This window comes from Notothenia coriiceps, unplaced genomic scaffold, assembly GCF_000735185.1.
Source record: "Notothenia coriiceps isolate Sejong01 unplaced genomic scaffold, NC01 NC01_scaffold00016820, whole genome shotgun sequence".
Taxonomy (NCBI): domain Eukaryota; kingdom Metazoa; phylum Chordata; class Actinopteri; order Perciformes; family Nototheniidae; genus Notothenia; species Notothenia coriiceps.
In genome coordinates, this window is record NW_011349521.1 from 3210 (window position 1) to 27221 (window position 24012).

At 40.3% G+C, this 24012-nt stretch overlaps 2 protein-coding genes across 2 annotated transcripts; one reads left to right on the forward strand and one right to left on the reverse strand.

The window, feature by feature from the left end:
• The first annotated feature begins 2945 nt into the window (after positions 1–2945).
• LOC104949797 (nuclear cap-binding protein subunit 1) lies at positions 2946–4991 on the forward strand. The gene is made up of 5 exons (XM_010776204.1): positions 2946–3116; positions 3994–4082; positions 4218–4318; positions 4407–4563; positions 4842–4991. Exons 1-5 carry the CDS (start codon positions 3080–3082, stop codon positions 4989–4991), a joined length of 534 nt encoding a protein of 177 aa, XP_010774506.1. The 5' UTR covers positions 2946–3079.
• A 237-nt stretch (positions 4992–5228) lies between these two features.
• On the reverse strand, positions 5229–20371 carry LOC104949798 (myotubularin-related protein 10-like). The gene is made up of 4 exons (XM_010776205.1): positions 19889–20371; positions 12171–12240; positions 5444–5580; positions 5229–5318 (listed from the first exon to the last, which is right to left on the reverse strand). Exons 1-4 carry the CDS (start codon positions 19943–19945, stop codon positions 5229–5231), a joined length of 354 nt encoding a protein of 117 aa, XP_010774507.1. The 5' UTR covers positions 19946–20371.
• Between the last annotated feature and the right edge of the window lie 3641 nt (positions 20372–24012).

The following is a 24012-nucleotide window of genomic DNA, read 5'->3' on the forward strand; positions in this document are numbered from 1 at the left end:
TCGTGGAGCAAAAAAGGGGAAGTGGTCAGGCAAAACGGCCGAAGAGACACCGCGAGGTTCCTCACGCTTTGTCGTCTGCGCTGGGCGGCGCCACGTCCTCCCTCCCGCCTGAGGAGAACCACGACGACACCAGTCTTGGAATCTCTTGTTCAGACGGTAAGTGATTTGTGCACCGGCCTGAGTACTAGGGACTTTATGTCTCGCCGAGTGTGTCCTGCGAATAGTTCACAGACAACTTGGTTCTGACCTTCTTTTCGACTTTGTGTCGTCGACTTGCTCACACTCCGCTCGTCCACCTGTAAAAAGCGGACCTATGGACTGTGGTTCGTGTAGAGACTCCTCGTCGAGGTCTTATGACTAGTGTAAAACTTAAGGAGACAGATCCATATCAACAGACAAGGGATTCACTTTTAAGTAGATTTTAGTTCAATTGTAAACATTAAGATTTTTTACAACTAATTTTGCATAAAAATATTATACTATAGACCCCAATCCCAAGCTAAGGGCGGCGTACGTCAGTTGTACAGCTGACATAGGAACCCGCTCTTATGAATTATTGGGGCTTACCGGTTGCCACACACTCACACACTACCTTACAAATCCAAGAAGTCTCATTCCATGTGACGAGACATACTTCCCACACTTACCCCACTTACTTCGTACCATCATCATGTTCCGCGAAACTTCCCCAGAATTTCTGACCTAGTTGTCGCGTATATTCATGTACAGGTATAGTGTAAAGATAGACAGAGAAACAATAAGAAAGAAAAGTCTCCAGGTCCGTTCCAGATTGAGATAATGGCAATGAGAGTTTTACTGGCTAGGTGTACAAGTAGACACTGAACCGTCTCTCGAAACACACTGTTCTTCGACGTGAATGGACCGTTCCACTAAGTTAGGAGGATTTAGGACGGTAGTTTGGAAATCTTATGGATTGTCTTAAAATGTTCTTTTCTTAAAATGGAGTCAACTTGGCAGGAAAACTTTAATATAAGCGCAAGAGTCCACTTGCCCACCGTTGACTTCCGTAGTTACCTTGTCAGCCTCCGTGGTTTGTACCGCTGGCTGCGAATGTAGCTGCGATTGCGCTAGTTGTGGGAGAGAAGTTTTTCTACCCTTTTTCCTACTAAATTCCAGTCAGATTCCAACCTCTACACAAAAAATAATCTGTATGTAATGATGTCAATACAAAGATGTGTCGGTTAACGTAGTTATACAACAAAACACAACGTGATATCGGTCTTCGTGGCTGTCTCAAAAATTCGGCACACTGTATTGGTAATTTCTTAGTAACTGTAAGTTTTACTCTTTGACGTGGCTATTAACCTATAAGTCCGGCTTATGACAGAGTTTTTCCAGACCGTAGCTCTGTTTGCCCGGCCAAAGTTTAAACTAACTTACAATAAGAAAACTGTACTATTATTTGCCCTTGCTGGCCACTTCAAACAACGACGTAATTTCTTCGGCCAGTTTTTGTTACTTTAAGGACAAGTAAACTATTGTACTTCCACCCCGTCACCCCGTATTGACATGTCTTATAATTAATTTGTGGGGAAAATTCAACTTTCCAACCTAATTGGGACCTTTCATAGAATGCCATGTCTATTGACGAATGTGAGTTGAAGGGGTTTATTCATGACTGATGTGCCCTTCTGAAAAGGTTTGTTTTATTCCTTATTTACGTATTTTAACTGAGAAGATATCACTTTTGATGAGGTTGTAATACACATACATGGGGGGAAACATTGATGTGGGACACAATAAAAAAATAAAGATAATTTTGAGTAGCAGAATCGTATTTTCTCAATTATTTTACAATATATCATATAACAATTTACAAATCTCAGGAGATGTAATAAATGTTATAGGCTAAATGTGTCAAAATACCGATGTGCTGCACAGATGCCCTGACCCACACATCATATTCACATAAACACACCTCAGAAAACACTTGGGATTTTGGTACGGATCCCTGCAGAAATCCCACCATAAGTAAAACAAAAAAAAGGTAATCTTAAGTACAGTATTCTAGTTAGTATACTTAGTAACTTCCCACCTCTGCAAACACTGCAACTATATGTTACTATACATGTAAGCTCTCTGATCACACACATGATCCTAGCTGTGTTTACCTAACTTGCAACGTGTTGAGAGCAAACAACATCAATCAGCTGTTTGTTGTTTACTCACCTTCCTCCTGCACAAGCTGTAGCCTCTTCTCTGTGAGGCAGACAACTGTTTCTCCTGTCTCACTCCATTACATGTCCGAGTGTCAAGATCCAAGTCCATGAACTCTGAGAAAGATGTATTATCCTCTGCCATGTTTTTAGGATCTGTAACAATCTACTAATCACTTATAATCTAAGTTATAAGAAATGTCTTCTCTACATGTAGAAGTTATGCATTACCAGGACATTCAATGTTAATTGATGTCGGAAAATATTAAATATAACGTCTTAAAATTCCTTTATATAGGTTGTAAACACACAACTGTCACCAAACGTGCTTTAGTAAATATCGACATCGGACGAAAAAGGACGGTGCACCTTCTTCAACTTCTTCTGTTGTTTCACAAAAACAGCTTTTATGTGCATTTACTGCCACCTACTGTATTGGAGTGGGGACCAGAATTATCTATGGAGGACGGAATAAATAAAATAAAATGTTAAATTATCTTGTATTAACTCTGTTTTTCTTATATAATATGATAACACATCATCTTCCTCGGTGCTCCTTTTAACTGTCCTGACTGTGATTTGTTTGGCTGTAATGAATCTGAAATATGAAACTGTATTCCTTAATATATTTGTTCTATATGTCTACCCCTGAAGGCAACTTTCTTGAATACAAAATATATGATGTTCTTGAAAAATAAAGGGAAAATATATATATGTTATTCAAAACGATGCACCTTCCTGTTGCCCCGGATGTCCATCACTTGAATCGGACCGCTAGTATTTTTCTGCTCCACGAATAACGTCCAGGCTGAATGATCTAGAAGCCCTGCAAAGCTGCATTATTATTTCATATACTTTTTTTGTCGAATTTCCTTACATTTATAGTGAAACGGAATAACAAAATGTCCAGGAGACGACACAGCGAGAGCGAGAATGACGGTTAGTGACCGTTTGTTACATGTGTACAGCTAGCACAATCAGACGTTGTGCTAACGAGCTAACGTTAGCGTGTTTAATCACTTCGATGCAATTATGGTTATTAATTACTTCACGAATTTAAGTTTAAGTCTTTTCATTGCAACATTAACATGTCTCACAGTAAATACGGGTTGATTTGTGGTGTCGGTATAGCGGGTTGAAAGCTAGAAGATTTTTGTTTTACTAGTGTTAACCGGTGTATGTTAGCACTAGGTGCTAGGTTAGCTAATGTTAACCTGTGTGGTTCGTATGGGGGCGGCAACCAAGTGATGTGAATAATACAAATACCTCACTTAGAGTAGTTTATATTACATGTACCGATGCTTTGTTTTACTATCCACAAGAATATCCATAAACCACTGACGCATGGCCAGTTAAAGGTAGTTATTGATTAGCAGTTAAGGGGAAATCCACCTTAAAACTGAACTGTAATTATTTAAAAGTACAACATCAAAGAAGGTTATGTTACTTTTAGATTCCAATTACTTTTGAAGGATGACTGCTTTCATTTATTGCAAGGATATATTCATGTTTGCTAGATAACAGACATACTTGTCAAGTTGTAACACCATCATCATCAACTCCATATGTAGTCCCTACTAATTCAGGGTCAGTCATATTTAACCTCATGACTCATTGCAAGGAGAACCTGATAGAATCAATTTAAATCTGAGCTATTTAATATTAACCATGAAATGTGTTTACAGCCTGGCTTCATAAACACATCTAATGGTGTTACGGTGTATTTTCCATTAAGGTTGCCATTGAGTTACTCTATCAGTTCCTGTTTGTCTTCCACTCACTTTGCGATTATTTTGTTGTTCTTTTGCTCTTTCAGGAGGTCAGGAACACAAAAGGAGGAGAACGTCGGAGCCCATTGAAATAGAAGATCGCCTGGAGTCACTGATATGTCGTGTGGGGGAGAAGGTAAAACATCCACCGGGGAAATCTAGCTCCTGCAGATCTATGTAGAGCACTTCTCTTCTCCTCACAGGCTCTGATATCATTTAAAACACTATAGTTCAGCAAAAACAAACCAAATTGTTTACTTGTTCTTCACAGAGTACTTCGTCCCTGGAGAGCAACTTGGAGGGGCTTGCAGGTGTCCTGGAGGCCGACCTTCCAAACTACAAAAACAAAATCCTGCGCATTTTATGTGCCGTGTAAGTTCCTCACCACTTCTCACATGCTCACTGTTGAATGCTGACTGTTTGCGTGGTCTTTTCTCACTGAGTTGTGTTTGGGTGACAGCGCCCGCCTCCTCCCCGAGAAGCTGTCTGTGTACACGACTCTGGTCGGCCTCCTGAACGCCAGGAACTACAACTTTGGGGGCGAGTTTGTGGAAGCCATGATCAGACAACTCAAGGAGACTCTGAAAAACAACCTGTACAACGAAGCTGTTTACTTGGTACGCTGACTTTTATTCATCGACTGTGACTGTTATTTTGTATATATCTATTGTTGTGCTTTTATTTATGTCTTAATGTGTGCATATGCGTGTGTCTGATTGTTTATATATAGGTATATACATATTTTTGTACATATTGTTATATATTTTTGTATTCGGGATTGTGGGAAACGGTATTTCGATCTCTCTGTCTGTACACACAAACTGAAAGATTGACAATAAAGTTGACCTCACATCTCTTTTGCTTTCTCTGTTGACACGATATCTTCTCTTTGTAGGTGCGTTTTCTGTCTGACTTGGTCAACTGCCATGTGATCGCCGCTCCATCGATGGTGGCCATGTTCGAAAACTTTATCAGTGTTACTCTGGAGGAAGATGTACCACAGGTGGGTGGAAGAGGGTGTCGAGCTAATACATATTTGAAATGAAAACGAACAAAGTGCAACTAGAATGTTTTGAAGCTTTTTGGCGTCACTCAAACATGTCTCCTAACTCTTACTAAATGTTTACTGTAGAGTTACCAATTCCTGATAAATGCAACATAGTCCTTGACTTTACACCAGGTGACTTTACATTTGGGTGGAAACGTTAACTGCTGAGGTTGAGTTGAGACGTTTCAAGTAGAGATGTCCCGATCCGATCACGTGATCGGGGATCGGAGCCGATCACGTGATTTTCAAAAGATCGNCCACAACCTTCTCTATGGACGCCAGCGCCACATCATGATCTCCTAAAAGCACTGGGTCTGCATTGTCCTGCATCAGGAATTAAGAGTTAGTTATTAAAATGAAAATGTTTTTCCAATGTCATCCTTTGAACAACAACAACAACAACAACAACAACAACAATTATTTAAGTACAGCTGTTCAGAGGGACTCACGTCAGGTTTGGGGCTGTCCTGGGGCACGAAGGCCACTCTGAAGTGGGTACAGAAAAGGGTCCCTGACACCCATCCTCTTCCTTCCCTGGCAGAGAGCTTCTTCCTCACCATAACAGCTCGCTGAAGAACACACTCGCCTGGAGGGGACAAACAAAGAGAGATGTGGTGCAGAGGTCACAGGATGGAAGATATGAGTAGTGTATTTTTAGAAGTCTGATGAAATTGTGTAACTGAGTGTGTTCATAGGCGGGGGCTTCTAAGGAGGATACATAACAGGAAGTTTACAGCAGCATGGAGTCCACTGAGCGAGCCACTACCTTCAGCACAAAGGTCAAACTGTTGCTTATTGTTGCAAGTCCTCAGGACACTGAGGATGGGCAGGGAGGAGCAGGAAGAACAACAAAAACAGCATCTCATGGATGCAAGTAACTCTGTTCTGAATTACATTACACCTTACAACTTGGTTTTCTGCAAAAAGAAATTAGCGTCCTTGTGAATTACAATTTTGTTGTCTGATTCATAATGTATACACAAAAATATTGAAGTGACTGTTATTTTGTATATATGACATATTTGTATACATATTGTTATATATTTTTGTATTCGGGATTGTGGGAAACGGTATTTCGATCTCTCTGTCTGTACACACAAACTGAAAGGTTGACAATAAAGTTTACTTTGACTGACTTGACTGACTGATGTAGTTGAACAGCTTGATTTCATAACCTTCATAACTCTTGACTGATTCAAAACCTACATAATAAATGAATTTAGGAGATAATTGATGAGAAATGTAACAATAAATGTGTTATATTGACTTAATTTAACTGGAATGATATTTGTCTTGTCACTTATACTGTGGTAAACATGTACAAATGTGTACTTTATCTGTGCTTTAGTAATAATCTGTTGATTCTGTTAACTCTGAGTGATGGATCCTCATCATTCCTAATTAGAGAGGGAAAGGTTGAAGAAGCAACAGAAAGTGGAAAACAAACGCTTCCAAAAACAAACTTTTCACAGAGAAAATCTCTTGCACACAAACACAGATGTGCACAAACGTTCTCAAGTCGAAAAAAAGGAAAACTGTTTCACCAAAACACACAAACAGCAGTGAGACAGCACATTTTTAACAGTCTCCTGCAAGAACACACAGCCTTTGCCAGATAGACTGTGTGTTTCCATGACAACAGAATCCAGGATAAAGTAGACGAGGAGAAAAAGGCCTTTTTGTCCACGACGAGAGTATTTGGCAAGGCTAATGTTTTCCTACTCTCTAAAAAGACTCAAATTCACTCCACTGTGAAAATGATGTGCCCGTTCCTCACAACTGAATAAAAAAACATTTTGAGGAAACACAAAATTCCTTGACTCATGTGGAAATAACTAGCTCTGCCCAAAACTAAAAATGCCTTTTCTAATTCATGCTCTTAGCTTGAAGAACGTGACCACCACAGCACAAACAGAAAACACTCTTTTATTCTGCGGCGGAAAGAGGAAGAGGAGGCCTGACTTCCAGCACCATCATTGGCTAATTGCACAGTTTAATTCTTTGTGCGTGCCCTATGATTATTTCTCCAAACCCACTCCTAGAAACCCCTAGCCCCGGCTAAACCCCACCACACATGATCTTGAGACAGAGATGTAAGATGCTTAGCAGGGCGGTGAACACAAGTGAACCCTTGTTGAGAGCTTGTCTTGCAAAAGGACAATCTGTGGCTTTCCGTGCTTCCTTTTAATGTCTCCCCAGGGTGCAACAGAGCCGAAAACATTCCTGCAGCCAGATTGGAGAGCTCGGGGGGGGGTTTGACATCCAAGAGGAAGACAGGGAGCACAGGGCCTGTTTTCACTCTTTGGTTAGGTTTAAGAAGTTAGTGTTAGCAGGTGGTCCAGAATGAAGGTGTTTTACGACGGTGTTGTGCTTTAATTCAATCAAATCATTGACGTGCTTCATGCAGAGCTACACCGAGAATAACAATTCATGCTGCACTAGAGCAGTTTAAGTGCACTTCTTTAACATTGACTTCAGCCAAATGATGAAATGCTATACATTCAAATAATACATTTTAATTGACATTTTCTTTAAAGTCCTGTTCTGGTCTGTGACCCTGCGTGTGCCACTGATGTTTATGATGTTTAAGGATTGCCTATTTGTTTAGTGCATGCTTTCTGCTGTGGGCCAACAGTTAGCAGGACTACATTAGAAACAGCAAAACCATATAGCAGAAACAATGGTTAGGACACAAAAGAACCGTTGAACATGTCAGAGAGGCAGAGTGCAGATTCCCTGTTTGCTGTAGATGTATTAATGGCCAGTGGCAGCTTTTCAGATTGAAGTCAAACTCTGACGGCATTACGGAGTTGACAGCTCACCAAAATGGGTTGGAGTTTGACCAACTGGGGAGCAGAGGGTGAATAAATCAAGAGACGCCGCAGGGCAAAAGCTGCACACATAGCTTTGTAAACTGAAACCCAGCAGTCACTGGCTTTAATTAAATGAATTGCAATCATAAAATGTTGCATGCCACCACAATTTGAACCTTGCTTTTGAGAGAGCAGAGGAAGAACATGTGCTCTGATGAAGACCTAGTTTCGTTGTTTTAAATATAGGCTGTACACACTTTGAATGCATTCATGTTTAAGTTTAGCCTTTAATGTTTCAGCGGCTTCTGTTGACGTTGTGGTCACTGACTTGAATGTAAGAAGAGAGCGACGAATAGATTGCTTTGGTTCAAATAGATACAGCAGTTTCGGAAAACTACCAGCTTATCAAATCAAGTTTTATTTATATAGCACATTTTTAAAACGATTTTTGGTGGAGCTAAAGTGCTGTACATGCAATAAAAATACTTTACAACAAATACAACAGCACAAATAAAAAATAAAACACAGGGAAATGTCAGGAGTCGTACTCGTGCAGACTAGAAGGCCAGAGAGAAGAATTGAGTTTTAAGTGTAGATTTAAAAAACCCTAGTGTCTGGGCCGACCTCACATGGAGCGGCAGACTGTTCCAGAGCCTGGGGCCAGCTGCTGCGAAGGCTCGGTGACCTGGGGTTTTGAGCCTGGTCTTGGGCACTATCAGCAACAGCTGGTCAGCAGACCTTAAAGCTCTGGCTGGGGTGTAGCGAATTATGAGGAAATTCTCTGTATAGGTGACAAAGAGAGAAGTCCTGCCTGGCGTCTATAACATCATTTGACACAGTACAAAAGACTGCTCAGTTTACATATTTTAGTACACAGAACCACAGACCACTAACCCTCATGACATGCAACTTCCACAAACAGACAGCCGTTTCAAAATGCAGATCACGTTTGGTAAGCTTGTCATTTAAAGCTATAATAAAAGCAAAACATGTCCAACTTTACCCTCCACTAAGCCAGTCTCTGTGGAGTTCCCCCGTCATATGCATGTTAAACTGCTACTAGATTATCTCCAGACAAAGTGATTATCATAATTAAAAATCCACCCAAAAATATAAAAATATCCGTTGTGTAATGCCATGGACACTGAACTGGAAAACATCCATTAAAAATCTAAATACAGATCATGTAATACCTTTTTCAATATCAAGATCGCAACCCAAGTGTACAAATGTCGATTCTCTGGTCTCTTGTCCATCAATCAACGAGGTTTAAAACTGATGGACAGCCTTTTAATCCCACGGTAACATAAGACTATGGAGAAAGGGGGGATTGTGAAGTGGCTCTGAAGGGGGTCCTGGACTCTTGGCATTGTGTGTGAATGGACAGTAAACCCCCCTCCCCCACTCGCAGCATTGAAAAAGGTACATGATCTACCTATGGCTGTCGGAGCTGTCCTGATCCGCTCGCCCCCCCGCAGGCCGGCTCGGTTTCTGCGGTCCTGTGTCCCGGTGTCACATGAGAACACCGTGGACACCGAGCACTGCCCGGTAACTACTGAGACAGCGGGACAACTTCTGCAATCATATTTATTGTGATGGAAACTTCTGAAGTAATGGAGACAGGACTCAGAGAGAGCAGGAACTTTGATAGCAAACACTGAGGGTTTATTTGGAGCTTCACCCGGAGAATTCACAAGACATGTCATGTGCCGCGAGGCGACACAGCGGATACAAAACCAAGTCTGAAGATCTCTACCTCAGACCCATGTATTTAGATAGTTCTGACAGAAGAATCAACATTACATTACATGTCACTTGTTAGACGCTTTTATCCAAAGCGACTTACATTCAATACCGTGGGCAATCCCCACAGGAACAAGTTGGGGTGAAGTGTCTTGTCCAAGGACACAGCGGAATGTTGTTCCGAAGATCAGCGCACTAACCACTGAGCCACAACCTCCACACAACATGTTTCATAACAAGATAAAACCATAACACCTCTATCTCAGCTGACGCCAACAGGCAGGGACAAGTTGCAGGCCTGAAGTCAGCGAGGGCACTACAAACTGATAATGGGTCAAAGTTATGAGCCCAGGAAAATATTTCCCCAACATTTATGATTAAGTGATTCCTATGCTTTTTTGGTAATGGAGTGGATCAAGCTTGAGACAGGACTATGTTTTTGCCCTGTTAAGTGAATCTACTACAACAGCACCGGAGTGATATGAGAAGTAAAAAGGCAGTTTCTACACATGATGGATGAATGACCCGTCCTTTTGCAGAGTATGTGCAAGAGAGAGAAAGTCGGCAGGTGTAATGTGAGCCCTTTCACTCGGTGGGGTAACGCTGACCCGCGACTCCTTTGTGTCTCAAAGTGAACTTGTTCTCACAAATTGTCTCAACACTTTCTCTGCAGAACGTGCACAAAGCCAAAGGATAGCTTTCCCCGCCTGAAACCTGAATCACTTTAGAGAAAATGAAATGAATTGCTACATTTACAGCAGAGTAATGGCAAGTCATTCTAGCTCATGGAGGAGCTAATATAGGTCTCGCTGGAAAAAGAGAAAACAGTCCCGCCGACACGGTTCTTCTACTCTCCGTTGATAAAAGACAGCTGGGTTTTTAATCTGCCTGGAATGAAGGAAGGGAAAGAGAGAGGTAAGGGAACAGCTAGACGGTGTTGAAGATGGAGCTTAAGTTAAAAGCCAGCAGGGCGAAAAAAAACATGAAGTTAAGACAGTCGACATTTCACAGTGAAATGTTAACAGCTAAGAATAGGATCTCTTGTGGGTGTGTGAGTTTTGTAAAGGACCAGAAGAGACTGGAAAGCATTTGATGAAAACACTCTGCTGGAAAACAAATTAAGCTGACTATGTGAACGAAACGAAGGAAGTGTTTGTGTTAGTACGTCGCTTTGGAGTAAACCGTCAGCTAAATGCAATGTACTGTAATGTAAAGAAGGTGTGTGAGTGAATAACTGTGTTTTTGACTGTATTGGATGTTTATAACTATTCATGTCTGTTTAAAAGGTTAGGAGATCCAATGCAATAACAGTGAAGAACTGGGCACAATATTTTCATTTGTGGTTTTTAGTATGTGACAAAAAGAGATAGCAGTCATGGAGAGGCAGGATGAGGCAATGCCAAGTAAGCATGTCCCTACCTCATAAACTCCTATCTAACACGCCCACGCCCTCGTTCACTCTTAATCTGCTGGAAAGTGCTGTGAGTAAGTGCTGATGTGCAGCGTTAAAAGATCAGCTGCTGTAGGCTGTTGCTGACACACGACGATGAGATAACTCAGACTGCAGCGGAGGAGCATTGCTGTGCTCCTACTCCATCCAGCAGATTATCACCGGGTTAAGAAGGTTGACCTCTGGCTGAACTAGCTGTCTGAACTCTCTCTACAGCCAGGGGACAAGTAGCTGAATCTACAAGAAGGGAACTAGTCACAGTTTGTGGGTAAACACAAAGAGTGAAAGGTATGGTGAGGTATACAGAAATAACACGTGATGCCTTACAATGCACCTCCATGTGATTTGTACTGGAGCTGCTTAAAGAAAGTTATTAAAATTCTGCGATAAATATAGAAATCAAGGTTCTTTACTTCTTATCTTTAGTCACACACAAGAAGAAAATGGTCAGCGTATTTTAATTACATTCTGTTAACATCTGAGGATGCAGCAGCAAACATGCAATGATCACACATTTATTATGAGTCAAGAAGGCAAATGAGCTCAAACAGGTCATATAGCTTCTAACTGCTTAATGAAAATAATGCAATAGCAGTTTTTCTAATCCTGCAGCCCTTCCTGTGAGCAGAACTCATTATGCAATACATCTGTAAGATCGTTTTACCATAGCCAAACAACTGAGGCTCCCATTCTCCTTTTGTGTTCAGATTAGCTTTCTGCTTTAGATCTTTTCCCATCTCAAAGGCAAAGCACCTGCTGTGACATTCCTGCTCCAGGTGTGGCTACAAGTTTCCAACCAGAGAGAGAACAATGAGAGCAGCAGCTTTCTGCCTCAATGTGGATTCATCATCTGATCCTGGAGCAGCACTGCAGCTGCAGTTTGTGTTGGGAGTCGGTATATTATGTATTACTCTATGGCGCAGTCCTGTGTCTGACTGGCTGTGATGCTCAGCTGCTAACGGCTTCACAGGATCTGGAATCATTCTTCAGTTATGAGGTCAAGATGTGCAGAACTGGGAGTTAGTGTGGTTTTCTCAAAAGCAGAAGTTTAGGACGTCCGAAGGGAACTGATGTATGGATCATGGTCATCGTGCTCTTTAAAAATACACGTAAAAAAATATATAACTTTGTAGGAGTTTCTAAAGTAAGCTTATAAAAGCACAAACGTACCTGGTAGGCAGCGGAGACCGAGCACATCTCGACTCCTTGCGCTCACTCCACTCTGACTCAGCATCCTCTCCTGTTGGGAAAACAGAACAGACATTAGCATTGCTTAATCATAATTGGTTTATTCAGCCTGTATTTTACACATCACTGTCTGTGACGGACTGTCTGTCTGTAACAGCGATATAGGAGAACTTTGGAAGAGAGAATATGTCTTTATGTAAAGCAGTAGCCTTAAATATAAGAGGTAAAAAAGAGGTGGCAAAGTACTTCTCATCTGAAGAAACCAAAAGGGCATGTGCCAAAGTTGAAATGAAGTTAAAAAAAAAGTGAGTGAAATGGCATACAGTATATTGGAAAAGTGTATTTAAATAAAGAACGTAACAAAAACAATAATAACATTTTGTTAACCACGACTCACAAGAACAAAAACACCCAGATCGACTAAGAAAACAGTTTTCTTTTTAAAATGGAACCATATTTGCAGACTCTTTCTTTAAATGTCTTTAAAAGTGAAGAAACTCACTTAACACAAGGACAGAGCCTTGCCCCCTTTGGTGTTGTTGATTAAATATAAGTTATGTCTGCTTCTCTCAATGCTTGTCTTGATGGACTCACTTTCAAAGACAAAGACACAAAGCCAACTCCACAATGCTCCATGATGCGGAGTTTCCATCTTGTTGTTTGTTCCTGCTTTCTCTATAGCAGTCATGAAGTCTCACGTACTCTGGTCTGTTTTAAAAGCAAGCCTACAACTCCACTTAGCCACAGAGGTTTCTATAATCAGGCTGTGAACTTACTAGCACATATGCTTCCACTTAACTTTGCCCCCCCCCTCTTGTGAAGGCTGTTTACATTAATCGGCCCATAACATGCCATGCCCTGCAATGTGAGAGAACGGTGTGGTTATACAGGTGTTGAACAATCTTTAAAGCGGCACAGAAATAGAGTTAAAGTGCTGAGTTGACATTAAGTGAAGCTATACATTGTAGAGCCTAGTTTCCCTCACAATGAAACTATGAATCTGTGTTTTATTAGCAGCACCAGCCATATCACAAAGCACCGGTATGTATCGGAGTCAGCAACGATGTGTGAACAATAACAAGGAATCTACTGAGTCGCCAGTGCTAACAGTTCTGCAGTGCGGTGGATTCTGTGTGAGCAGCCGGCTCGTGAAAACCTGAGACTCTAAGCTTGTGGGCCCCCATAAAAAACATTTCACAAAGAGGACCTTTGCTCCTTGAAAAGGTAGTCAAATCACACGTATTCACCCCCAAGAGTCTGCCAGTTTGCAACTAATCATATCTGGATGTTATCTTGAAGGTCATAGTTTATGATATAATTGCATATGTATGAAGCAAATTCATTAGTAAAAGACTTTAAGTGTATACAAAGGGAGAAAATAAACTAACACTAACTTGCTGATTATTCAACTATAAGGCAATGTGAGCCATGATCCCATTATAAAAACAAAGAATGATTTGAATCAATTCACATACGAGCACTAATTAATGTCATACAGGAAGGTTTGCTCTGTTTCTATGCCGTTCTTTTTGCACACTGCCAACATCTGTAATGCAACAAGTTTGAGCCAATAGCATGGTTTTCTTCCCGACACATATTTAAATATTGTTATAGTTCTACCAATTTTGCTGACCAAATTCAAAGACCGAATGCAAAACCGCCGGAGAAAAACACAACAGTAAAGTTTTACAAGAGTTAGCTTCTGCTTGCCAAAGCATTGTTCATTTTTTTTTTCATCTGGTTTTAACATTTTATTATGCTTTCTTTCAGTCTCTGCATCAACACCCACAGCAAACCCACAGCTGAATTCTGTATCCCCTTTGAAGAACATCAGAGGCAATTCAGATCTGTTTTTGTTCCATAAGTCTAGTGTCTTAGATATGTCCTCTGAAGGTTGTGAAGCCTGACAAACTCAGGCCTGAGGGTCTTGTAAGGCAAGTGAACACACTGCACAACATCACACTACACAAGGTGAGATACTGCTGGCACCTTACTGCAGACTGTGTACATAATGTGATACAGGCTGATATGAGTGGAGCTCCCTTGGTTTATCTAGCCAAAATGTGATTTGTAGAAAAATCAAAGCATTTATCCGTCACTTGCTACATTTGCAGGGTGAAACAGAGATCAGGAAAATAGGAATGAGATAATGTCCAAGCAGAAACATGCCGTGCATAAGTAAGGCTGTCACACATTATTTAAAAACCACATTCCCAGCGCAGTGTTTAGCTGACATAACACTTTTGCTTTAATTGTGTGGCTTCAGCGTCCCCAATATATTACTTGCATTGCCTCTCTTCCCCCCCCATGCTGCCCCACTTTTGCCCTCCTCTGCTCCCTCCCTTCATCCTCTGGGGGGGGGGGGGGGGGGGGGTGGGGGGCGCAAGGCGTATTGCAGTTTCCATTTCTCATGGCTTTCCTTTGCTACTGCGCCCAGACTTCTGCAGTAAGTGTGCTTGTCTGGAACATTCTTCCTTTTATGTTGAACAACAACAAGCCAACGTCACAAGGAAGTTGGCATGGGAATTCAAGAGGGACAATAATAGGCACATAATAATATCTTGAAATCTATTTTTATAAGTGTTAGGACAACCGCTAATAAGGAAGGTTCATGAGAGTTGTTTCGTTACACAAACTCTTGTGACACATACCTTGCTCAGTTGCATTTTAACAGTCTGAACAATATCATTTTAAACAAACAAGCAAACTGAACTATGGATACTTTTTGAAGTGCCGTTCCAAAACACACTGTTGTGTTGTTAAGAGTGTCTTTGAAAAGCGGCTCCTACAGACATATGCTCTGCTTTGGGGCTTGTAAAATGCACATTAGCGTTACTGTTTACTGTACTGTGCTTTCATTTTCCAACATGAATGGGGACAGTCATATGATATTGTGAGCTGGCTCTGAAGTAAAAAGAGGATATGAGGTAGTCTTTTCTAAATGGGGAACACTTTGAATTGTTTCCTCTTATTCCAGAAAGAATAACATGAGATGTTTTTGTCCGACGATATAAAGTGGATTGCGAAGTGTCATCATTTTCTAATCATTTTAACTTTCTTTCAAATCCTTATCTTTCCTTTAGAAGCAAACCTGCAAGGAAGTACAGTTTTTAAATTGCTATGATAGAAACAGAGGACCTGGCATCAGCTGTATTCTTGCATGGAAACTACAACCTCAAGGTCAGAGCTAAAGGACTAAATAACTGCCTTGAAAATAATCAGCAGCGAACAGTGGAACAAGAATCTGTGGAAATATACTACCTCTAGTGTATTATCAATCTCATATATAATTACCTAATCTAGAAACCGCATTACAGCAAAAGCTACGTTTTGGCATGAATGTGAAAAACACACAGTAAAGTAGCAGTAGTAGTAGAACTGATTCTGACATATAGGGGGAAATATCATTAAATGATTCATGAATTGAGAGTTCATACAGTTAATATTTAATGAGATATGCATCACACCATATAAACCCAGCTTTTAACCCATTTCTCTGCCAAAGCCTTCCTCAATTAGCACAGCTCTTGAAGCATTCTTTTTTCTGAAACCTTGAATGAAAGGGGATATTAGGGGGCAGTGTCTTCATTCTTATCCTTTCTTAATTATAACACCAGTACAGAAGATACTCAACAAGCAGATCATTACTGGCTCTTTTAACAGTATCCCCTACTGCATTATTTACAAAAGGATTGTCTCATTACATATTTGACTCTTAATTATCTCCTCCTCGCCTTGCTGTACAGTGACGGCAGAGAATGTGTGTAGTTGTTGTAATGTTATGACAGTACAGAGGGTTCAAAGGTCATCTAAGGCCATATAAACCAGGATAGCAGGTCAACAGTCATGCTAAAAGCTAGGTGAGGCTGTATTTACCCAAAGCATTGCTTGGAGCGATGTGCTAACATCTGCATGCTATCATGCTAACTGATGTTTAGCAGGTATATACTATTGATCATAGTCACCATCACATCTTGCATTTAGGCACACTATGTTTTCTAAATAAACCGATTATAAAGTACAGCCACAGTTGTCCAGACATTTTACAAAATAAAATGTAATGTTAAAGGTCCCATGTCATGCCTTTCTGGTTATTACCCGTACCTTGTGTGTTATGAATGTTTTTCTGCATGTAAACGGTCTGCAGAGTTAAAACCCTCAAAGTACACCCTGTAGCGAGTAAAGCTCTAACACAGAAAAGACCTGTCTATGCTGCCCCAGAGCGCCTCGTTGGAGATTTCTCACTTTTCATTGTTTGCTTCCTGGGTTCTGTGACGTGTGAACACCCAAATCAACAACAAATGACCGGATTGCTCCAAATGGACCAATCCGCGGAGCCCCTCACACACAGCCAGGATCCCTTGGCTAACTAACAGGGAGTCCCCATTGACTTGCATAGACCTCCCTGAACGCTGGTAATAGACGAGTTGGGATCATGGAGAAATGCTCTCCGCAGACCCATTCTCACAGCGTTATAAACCGTTTTCTTACTCAATATCAAGCCACGCTTATTGTTTTTACTTCGGCTGTGAGTGTTTGTGTGTGCTCAGGATGAGTTTCGCTTGTTCTCGCTGTATCGCCGACCCGGAAACCTGTCCGCTCCTCGCAGCAATGAGCCTCGCAACGTCCCGACCAATCAGAGCACACTGGGCTCACAGGGAGGGGGGAGGGCAGGAGCTCCAACAAGCCGTTTAAGACAGAGAGTGAATACACATACTATACAGAGATGCTGTATGAGAAACCAATGTGAGTTTGGAAAATGCACAATTTAAATCTATTCTAGTAGACCTCAACAATGGAAATATGATCAGTAGAAATGCCCATGACATGGGACCTTTAACCTCATTGTGGCCCTAGGTGAAAAGTCAGTGGATCAGTTATTTTGGTTAATTGGGACCAAATTTCAAAGCAATCAATCCAAAAGTGACAGACTTACTGACAAGTCTTCATGGCTATCATCCTGGTGTATAAGGAATTGCATCCTGGTGTATAAGGAATTACAAATCATCAAGTAAAAAAAACTACCAAAGCAGCATAATGACCTGTTTCAATTAGCCAGCATTCACAAATCACCTCCTGTTGGATTGTCCATCAATCAGTATACCGGCCTCATTGGAGCCCTGACATATTAGTGTTTGGGCTTCCTGTTTTAAAGGACTCTGGGGTTGCCTAGTCAGACAGATCGTTCTGTGAACAAATCCTATTATGTCTACAACATGCAGCGTGTCTCTCCACAGCAACATTTCTTCCTCTCTGAAGCACACTCTCTAAGCCTCTTACATTGTCACTAACAGTACCTCATTGCCGATGCCAGAGTCAGCTAAACAGCTTAAGTCAAAATATAATGCTTGATATTGCATTCTCAGTGCCTCATAATCATAAGTCTCTTGTATGAAATGTGGTTTGAAGTCACCTCTACTCTGACAGCTAAGGTCCCAGAGGTGAGATGATCAGAACCGTTATATACACTCAAAACAGACAAAGGACCTAGCCTCTCAACCCCTTCACTAGTGAATAGAGCCTCTGGTTAATTATCCCCCAATGCCAGATCGATACACCTCTAACGGAAACATAAATCTGCTCTGCCATTAAGAAGAGCCCATTGTTGTGCTCTGTTTAAACAGTGGAAGCCTCTGCAGCTCGGGGGCTGGCAGTGAATGTGAGGTCTGGGTCCTGTGGGAGCGGGCGTGGGTGACTGTTCTGCTTCGGCCTGCTCCTATCAGGCTTGGATCTTCAGCCACTCTGCAGAGCTCAGATGATCCCTCCTCTGGCATTTTTGCTTCTGTGGAGCTTTGTGCTGCACGCCTTTCATGCTGACTGCTTCAAAGCAGGCTGTGAGATGTAGATAAAGGGAACTCAAGGGGATGGGCATAGCCAAAATAAGCATGAATAAGCCCAGTAAACTGGCACGATGCAGGAATGAGCATCCTTATGTAGCATGCATGCACTGATGATGTTTTTTCATTCACTTATTCACTGTAAAGCTAAAATGCTAAAACATTTCCTAATTCAAGCTTCAAAATGGTGACAATTGGCTGATTCTCTTTGTCAAACGACATTTCTTTTAGGCTCAAACCAAGCATGTTGCAGATGTCTCCTTCCGCTTTAGGAAATTGCAATTGGCATTTTTGTGTATAACAAATAATTGAATAATCCAGAAAGGCATCCGCAAATGTAACGCTGTTCAAAAAAAGATCATTAATTGCAGCATGATCATAATGTATGGCATCCAAAATGACTCAGATATTAAACCAAGATTAAGGAAGAGCAGATGAGTAATTGCAAACTGCAAAAAGCCATCTGGTCCAAATTCAGCCCAGGATTGGATTTGGTTTTCCGAAGCGGTCTCAGCAGCTCCTGGAAGTGAAACCCACAAGAGTGTGTGGGTGGCCTGTGCATATAATCCACACAGCCTACTACTCTGCATTACCATATCTTATGCTCAGCCACATTCTCATACTTGGACACATGGGATTCCATCAGTGGGGCACAGTGATGATGTCTGTGTCTCTTTTGGAGGTAATCAAATTCAAAACTCCTCTACCTCCTTACTGGTGTCTCCATGACGACAGCCAGATGTTTCACAGTGCTCACCCCCCACTCCACATGCAAGCCTCGCCCCAGGGCAGAGAAAAGAGGCATCTGTTACCGATTCCCCCTGCGGCTGCTGGAAATAACCAGCGAGACACAAAAAGCCAGGCAGCACAAAGAGCCAAGAGACTGTTCCCAAAGGAGTGAGAAACTCTGAACACTTCCATACTGTGTGTGCACATTTATCTGTGTTGTCTATCAAACTGATGAGCCCCTTCTAACCTCTATCCTCTCAGGTGCTTCAAAACTGGGTCAGTATCTTACTGATCATTCAAAATGCAAGGATTCAGCTACTGCATTTCAAAGCAATTCATTATAGCACCATGTGACCTTTCAAAGCCTTCCAAGGCAATTAAAGCAGCTGAGACAGGCTACAACTGTTCAGTGCACAGGGAAGATGATTGTCTGCACCATTTGTCTGGTGTAAAACAACTTAATCCCAGATGAGGAAAACCCCCTGCTACGAGAAGTGATTAAGATTCACCACCCCTTCACTGGCCTTTAAAAGACATGAAGCCAAAGCCTGCGACATCATGTCCTCTTACAGTTACTATGCATCTCCAGAAAGAAGGAAACAGCAGCCCTATGCAGACTCTAAAACAGGACTGCAGGTTTTGAAATACAGCCAGGCTGCAGACTACCAGAATGTACATTTATAGCTCTGCAAGATGAATGATGGCCAGTGTTTCCTGCTTCCTGTCCTCTGATGTATGACCATCGCATGACTAGTGGTGATAACTTATAGTACTGACAAAGCAATATTGAGTGTTGTGAAATAAATGTATCAAATATAAACTGGGAAATCATAATCAAACTGAAAATGAAATTGAATTTCTCTTCATATTAGAGTGGCAAGTGGCAAGTTCCAAAAGAGGATATTAAAACATTATGTACAAAAAGGATGGGTTCAAAGGCTCTTCAACTGAATCCAAACCAGACATGTTCATGAACAAAAACTTAAAATTGACATCTGCTTTGAATCAGACTAACAAAAGGAAAAGCAGGACAGGGATTCCCAAATATACCTCAGCGTATGTGACAGTATATTTTAAGTATGTGTTAATGCTAGTGCTGTTAAAAGTCAGTTATTTCACTAAACGTTGCCTTACCTTGATATCTGGTAGCATTTGCCTCACTTTGAAGGTGGTTTTGGATCCTGTCAACATTATTAAGGCAGATCAACTCGACTTAATAATAAGAAAAAATACGAGCGAAATAAAACCGACTGAAGTAAAAAACAAAATGAAAACAGCTGAGTGATATCTGAAGCTAAGGTGTTAGTTAGTGTTCTGCTCCTTCCATGTTTAGCCCAGAGAAGCGGTCAGAAGGAGAAGAAAGGGTCCGGAGTCCAGTAACGCTTAGCCTGTATCATCGGCTGCTAAAACCGAGGTGCTCAGTGTGGAGAAGCAAACTATTTTCGCTCTTTTCATTTCTATTCGCACTGACAGCATCCGTGTCCCGAGAGCACACCCTGCAGAAAACCCTCCACCAGTCACCGGACTGGTGTTAGTCACTAAAGGGCAGATGTGTTCACCGTTACTGCTGCTTTCCTACCCATTGGGCTCTGTTTGTTTATCCATTCGCCATAGTGAAACACTGAGCTGGAAGAAAAAAAAGCCAAGTGCAGCGGTGGAGCTTCTTAAAGGGCCAGTACGTCAGGGAGACGAAAAGAAAGTATGATCTGGAGCTAAAACTGTGGAGGCCAATTTCGGACGAAAAAAACATTCTGTAATTCAGTATTAATCCCAGAAATTAACAGAAAATGAGTTATTATCTTAAAAGTATTTATTTTTAGAATGTTATAACACATCGGTTGTAAAATAACACCAATGTACAATAATGTTACAACAAAACAAGTCTATGACACTACTGTTGTACAACACGTGTTGTGTGCAATATGTTCTGCTATTCTTTTAGTTTATGACTACTACTGGCTGCTACTCCTACTGTAGTTAGTCCACCCATTACTGTAACAGGAATCTTTACGTAACTATGTGCAATGATAATTGTACTAATGTTACATGCCAAACTTGCTACACTTAATTTATTTTATAAATACTGCTGGAACGCTAGGGTCCTTCTATGTCTTGTACCTTCTTAATATGTAAAGTAACGTTTGACTAAATAAATAAAGAGGGGTGAAAAGAGCAATATTTCTCTCTTGTGAAGTAGATGTATAATTTAGGAATTCAATGTACTTTCTTGGGACCATTGCATTTATAGAGCTCTACAGGTATTCAATTTGTATGATTAGTATTAAACTCAAACTGCCCAAGCTTGTGTCTCTAATTTGTGCTTTGTTCTACCATTGCTTCTCATTTATATCTTTTGTTTACACGTGTGACAACAATGTCAAGTAGTTCTCATATCAATTATACTTTGTTATCTAATGTGAAAATTCAAGAGAACACATTTTTTATGAATCACTCTTGAACTTCTAAGCTTGCAAAAAACTTGTAAAAGTATCCTGCACTGTATATTTACTTAAAGCCCTCTTTTTCTCCAGCACTACCTTGTTCTTGTAGCTGTTCCGTGTAGGGACGGGATCCTTCCCTCTCTCATCCAAAACTGTGGAAAAATACACCAATAACTCTATTCCAGACAAATACAGGGGGCCAATTCAGAAGAAATGACTTTCCAGAGAGAATGGGAAAAATGTAATAATCCTGCGAAACAGTCTGCCCTTCTGAACAGGTGGAGAGACGGTGTCCTTGTGAACTATAATAGAGAGATGTCTGGATTTTTTACCACATGGGAAACTGTTCAATATTACATAAGGGTCTCCGATTTCTCTAATACATAAAACAGTCCCAGACACAGGACCTTGCATCATCTGAGCTGGAGTTATTCGACAATGTATAATGTAACAAGGCTAGTTTCATACAGCATGACACAGATAACAATAAATACTCAGTAACACCTGTAAGTTTTAACAATAACATAAATGTCTGATCTCTGTTGGTTCCTATTCTGTTGTCTCTGGAGCCCCTGTATCTCTGGTGAAAACTATTTAACAGTAACCCTTGAGTTTTCTGGTATTGTCTAGTAAGACGAGTCTCACACCACTACCCCCACATCTTAAACAATCTTGCTTAAATAATTGGTTTTAGACATAAATCTATGTAAAATGTGACTTCTTCAAATCGCTTGTTTTGTCTGACAAACACTCCAACATACAAAGATATTCAGTTTCTTATCAGATAACACAAAACAATGCAGCAAATCTTCACAATTGAGAGCCTGAAATGCTTGCCCGTTTTAGCTTGACTGAATATTTAATTGATTTATAGTCAACTATCAACTTATATTGTAGATAAATGTTGATTATTTTCTGTCATATGACAATTTGTTCAGTCTCTAATTCCAAGATTGTTTAGCCTAGTGCTAAGACTTTATGTATGACAAAACGGTTTAATCATTTTGTTTCCTCTTTATATCATTACCACATACTTACCAATCATATTTTATGTTAGAATTGAATCCCATAAGTTAGTTTTTATAATTTACGAAGAAAAGAGCGGAGGCAAAGCATTTTTGAAATACAATGAGAATTTATTCAAACGGTGCAAAAAAAAAAGAATAATTAAAATAATAATAATAACCTAACATAAAATCTGATGTTCTTTCTATCCAGATTGCACTGTCACACAGCCTTAGGGCTCTCCTCTTAAAAAAAACATCAAAACAATACAAAATAAAAACAGATCAAAATACCAGGACAACTGAAAGTTAAAATAATGCACAAATTTGGTAAAATGGATTGCCATTTACATGCAACAGTTCCAGTCCCATGCAACTCGAAGTATTCCATGTTAATGTCACTGATGATGGATAATTCTGTTCACACAGAAAATACAGTGTTGTACAATATATAAAAATATATCCGGTCAGTTGTGTTGCAAAACTAATTCTGAGCCATTTCTCTTCTGGTTGGGAGCAAACGAGCCGGGTCAACAAGAACGCTGCTGTCATGTTTTAGCATAGCACGAATTGGTGGCTGTAGAAAAAAAGTAAACAAATGTACAAATCAAAAAAGCAACAAACAAATAAAAGCCAGACTGCTAGACAATTAGCCACGTGAGAAAGAACATCCTAAAGTGTCGCAACTAAACATTCCACAAGGAAACCTATAAAAAAATCTCACTATAAATATATATTCTCAAATGGTGTTTTATTAGGTCTGCATTGAGGAAATTAGTTTGCAATGAAAAAGCCTCGATAAATCAAGAGGCTCTTCTTTAAGTCGCCTTCGACAGCCAAAATGTCACTTTCTGTCAAACACCAAATTCAGGCTCTAACAAGCTTATCATCCATACCTGTTTCAGTATCCAACAATATACATTCTTACCCTTTTAAAAACACTGTAAAACTTTGGGCTTACAAAAATAACTTGGAACATATTTATACAACCTCTCATTGTTTTTCTTAAATACAAAAAAGTGTTTGTAGCCTGTAGAGTCTGATGTCTTACATGTTTCTGAGGCATCCGTTTCATTGCAAAAAATAAAAATGGTTTTGTAAGCTCACTATTACTTTGGAGGGAGGGAAAGAGAGTATGCACACTGAGACATTTTTTAAAACAGGCATCACCTGAACACTTGATGGGTCTGAATTAAAAATGCTAGTGCACGGACACATGTCAACACACATAAACACAGCAAATGCACATGTTTTTTTGGGGGAATAGCATTTTTTTAAGCGTTTTATTGTCATGAAAACTCAAGTGTTTCTTTTAATGCACAGCAAAAAAAATTCCCTTCTTCTTTGAACAGTTTTAGCAACATAGAACAAATTGTAATATAGTGTTACATAGCGTTAAATGAACACTACTGAAAATATTTTCTAGTATTTTGGTTATGTTTTTTTATAGTTTAGGTAGCTAGAGTAAGCTACAAAACACTAAGGAAAGAGGAAAACGAAACAAGAGCGCCCTCAGCTGGGCAAGGCAGTGAATTGCATACTAAATTGTGCTTTTTCTAGACTTGATGCCAAAGAACAGATTCAATCAATAAGAGTCACACTGCCTGAAAAGAAAGTCCTCACCATGGCTTTTATAGGGGAATAATCACAAGAATTAAAGTAGTCATTTTGACATTATTACAACTAAAACAGCTTTCAATGTGTAACTAATAAGGAAGACAAAACATCAGCCGGTATCAACGTTGATATGCCTAACTGAAAAAGATAATGGCATTATCTCAAAAGCTAGAACACGTTAAAAAAATTCTAATGA

Coding starts and splice junctions, on each gene's coding strand:
- LOC104949797 (XM_010776204.1), top strand. CDS start 3,080: ATGTCCAGGAGACGACACAGCGAGAGCGAGAATGACG. Junction 4,319..4,406: donor CTGCGCATTTTATGTGCCGT/GTAAGTTCCTCA, acceptor TTTGGGTGACAG/CGCCCGCCTCCTCCCCGAGA. Junction 4,564..4,841: donor ACAACGAAGCTGTTTACTTG/GTACGCTGACTT, acceptor TTCTCTTTGTAG/GTGCGTTTTCTGTCTGACTT.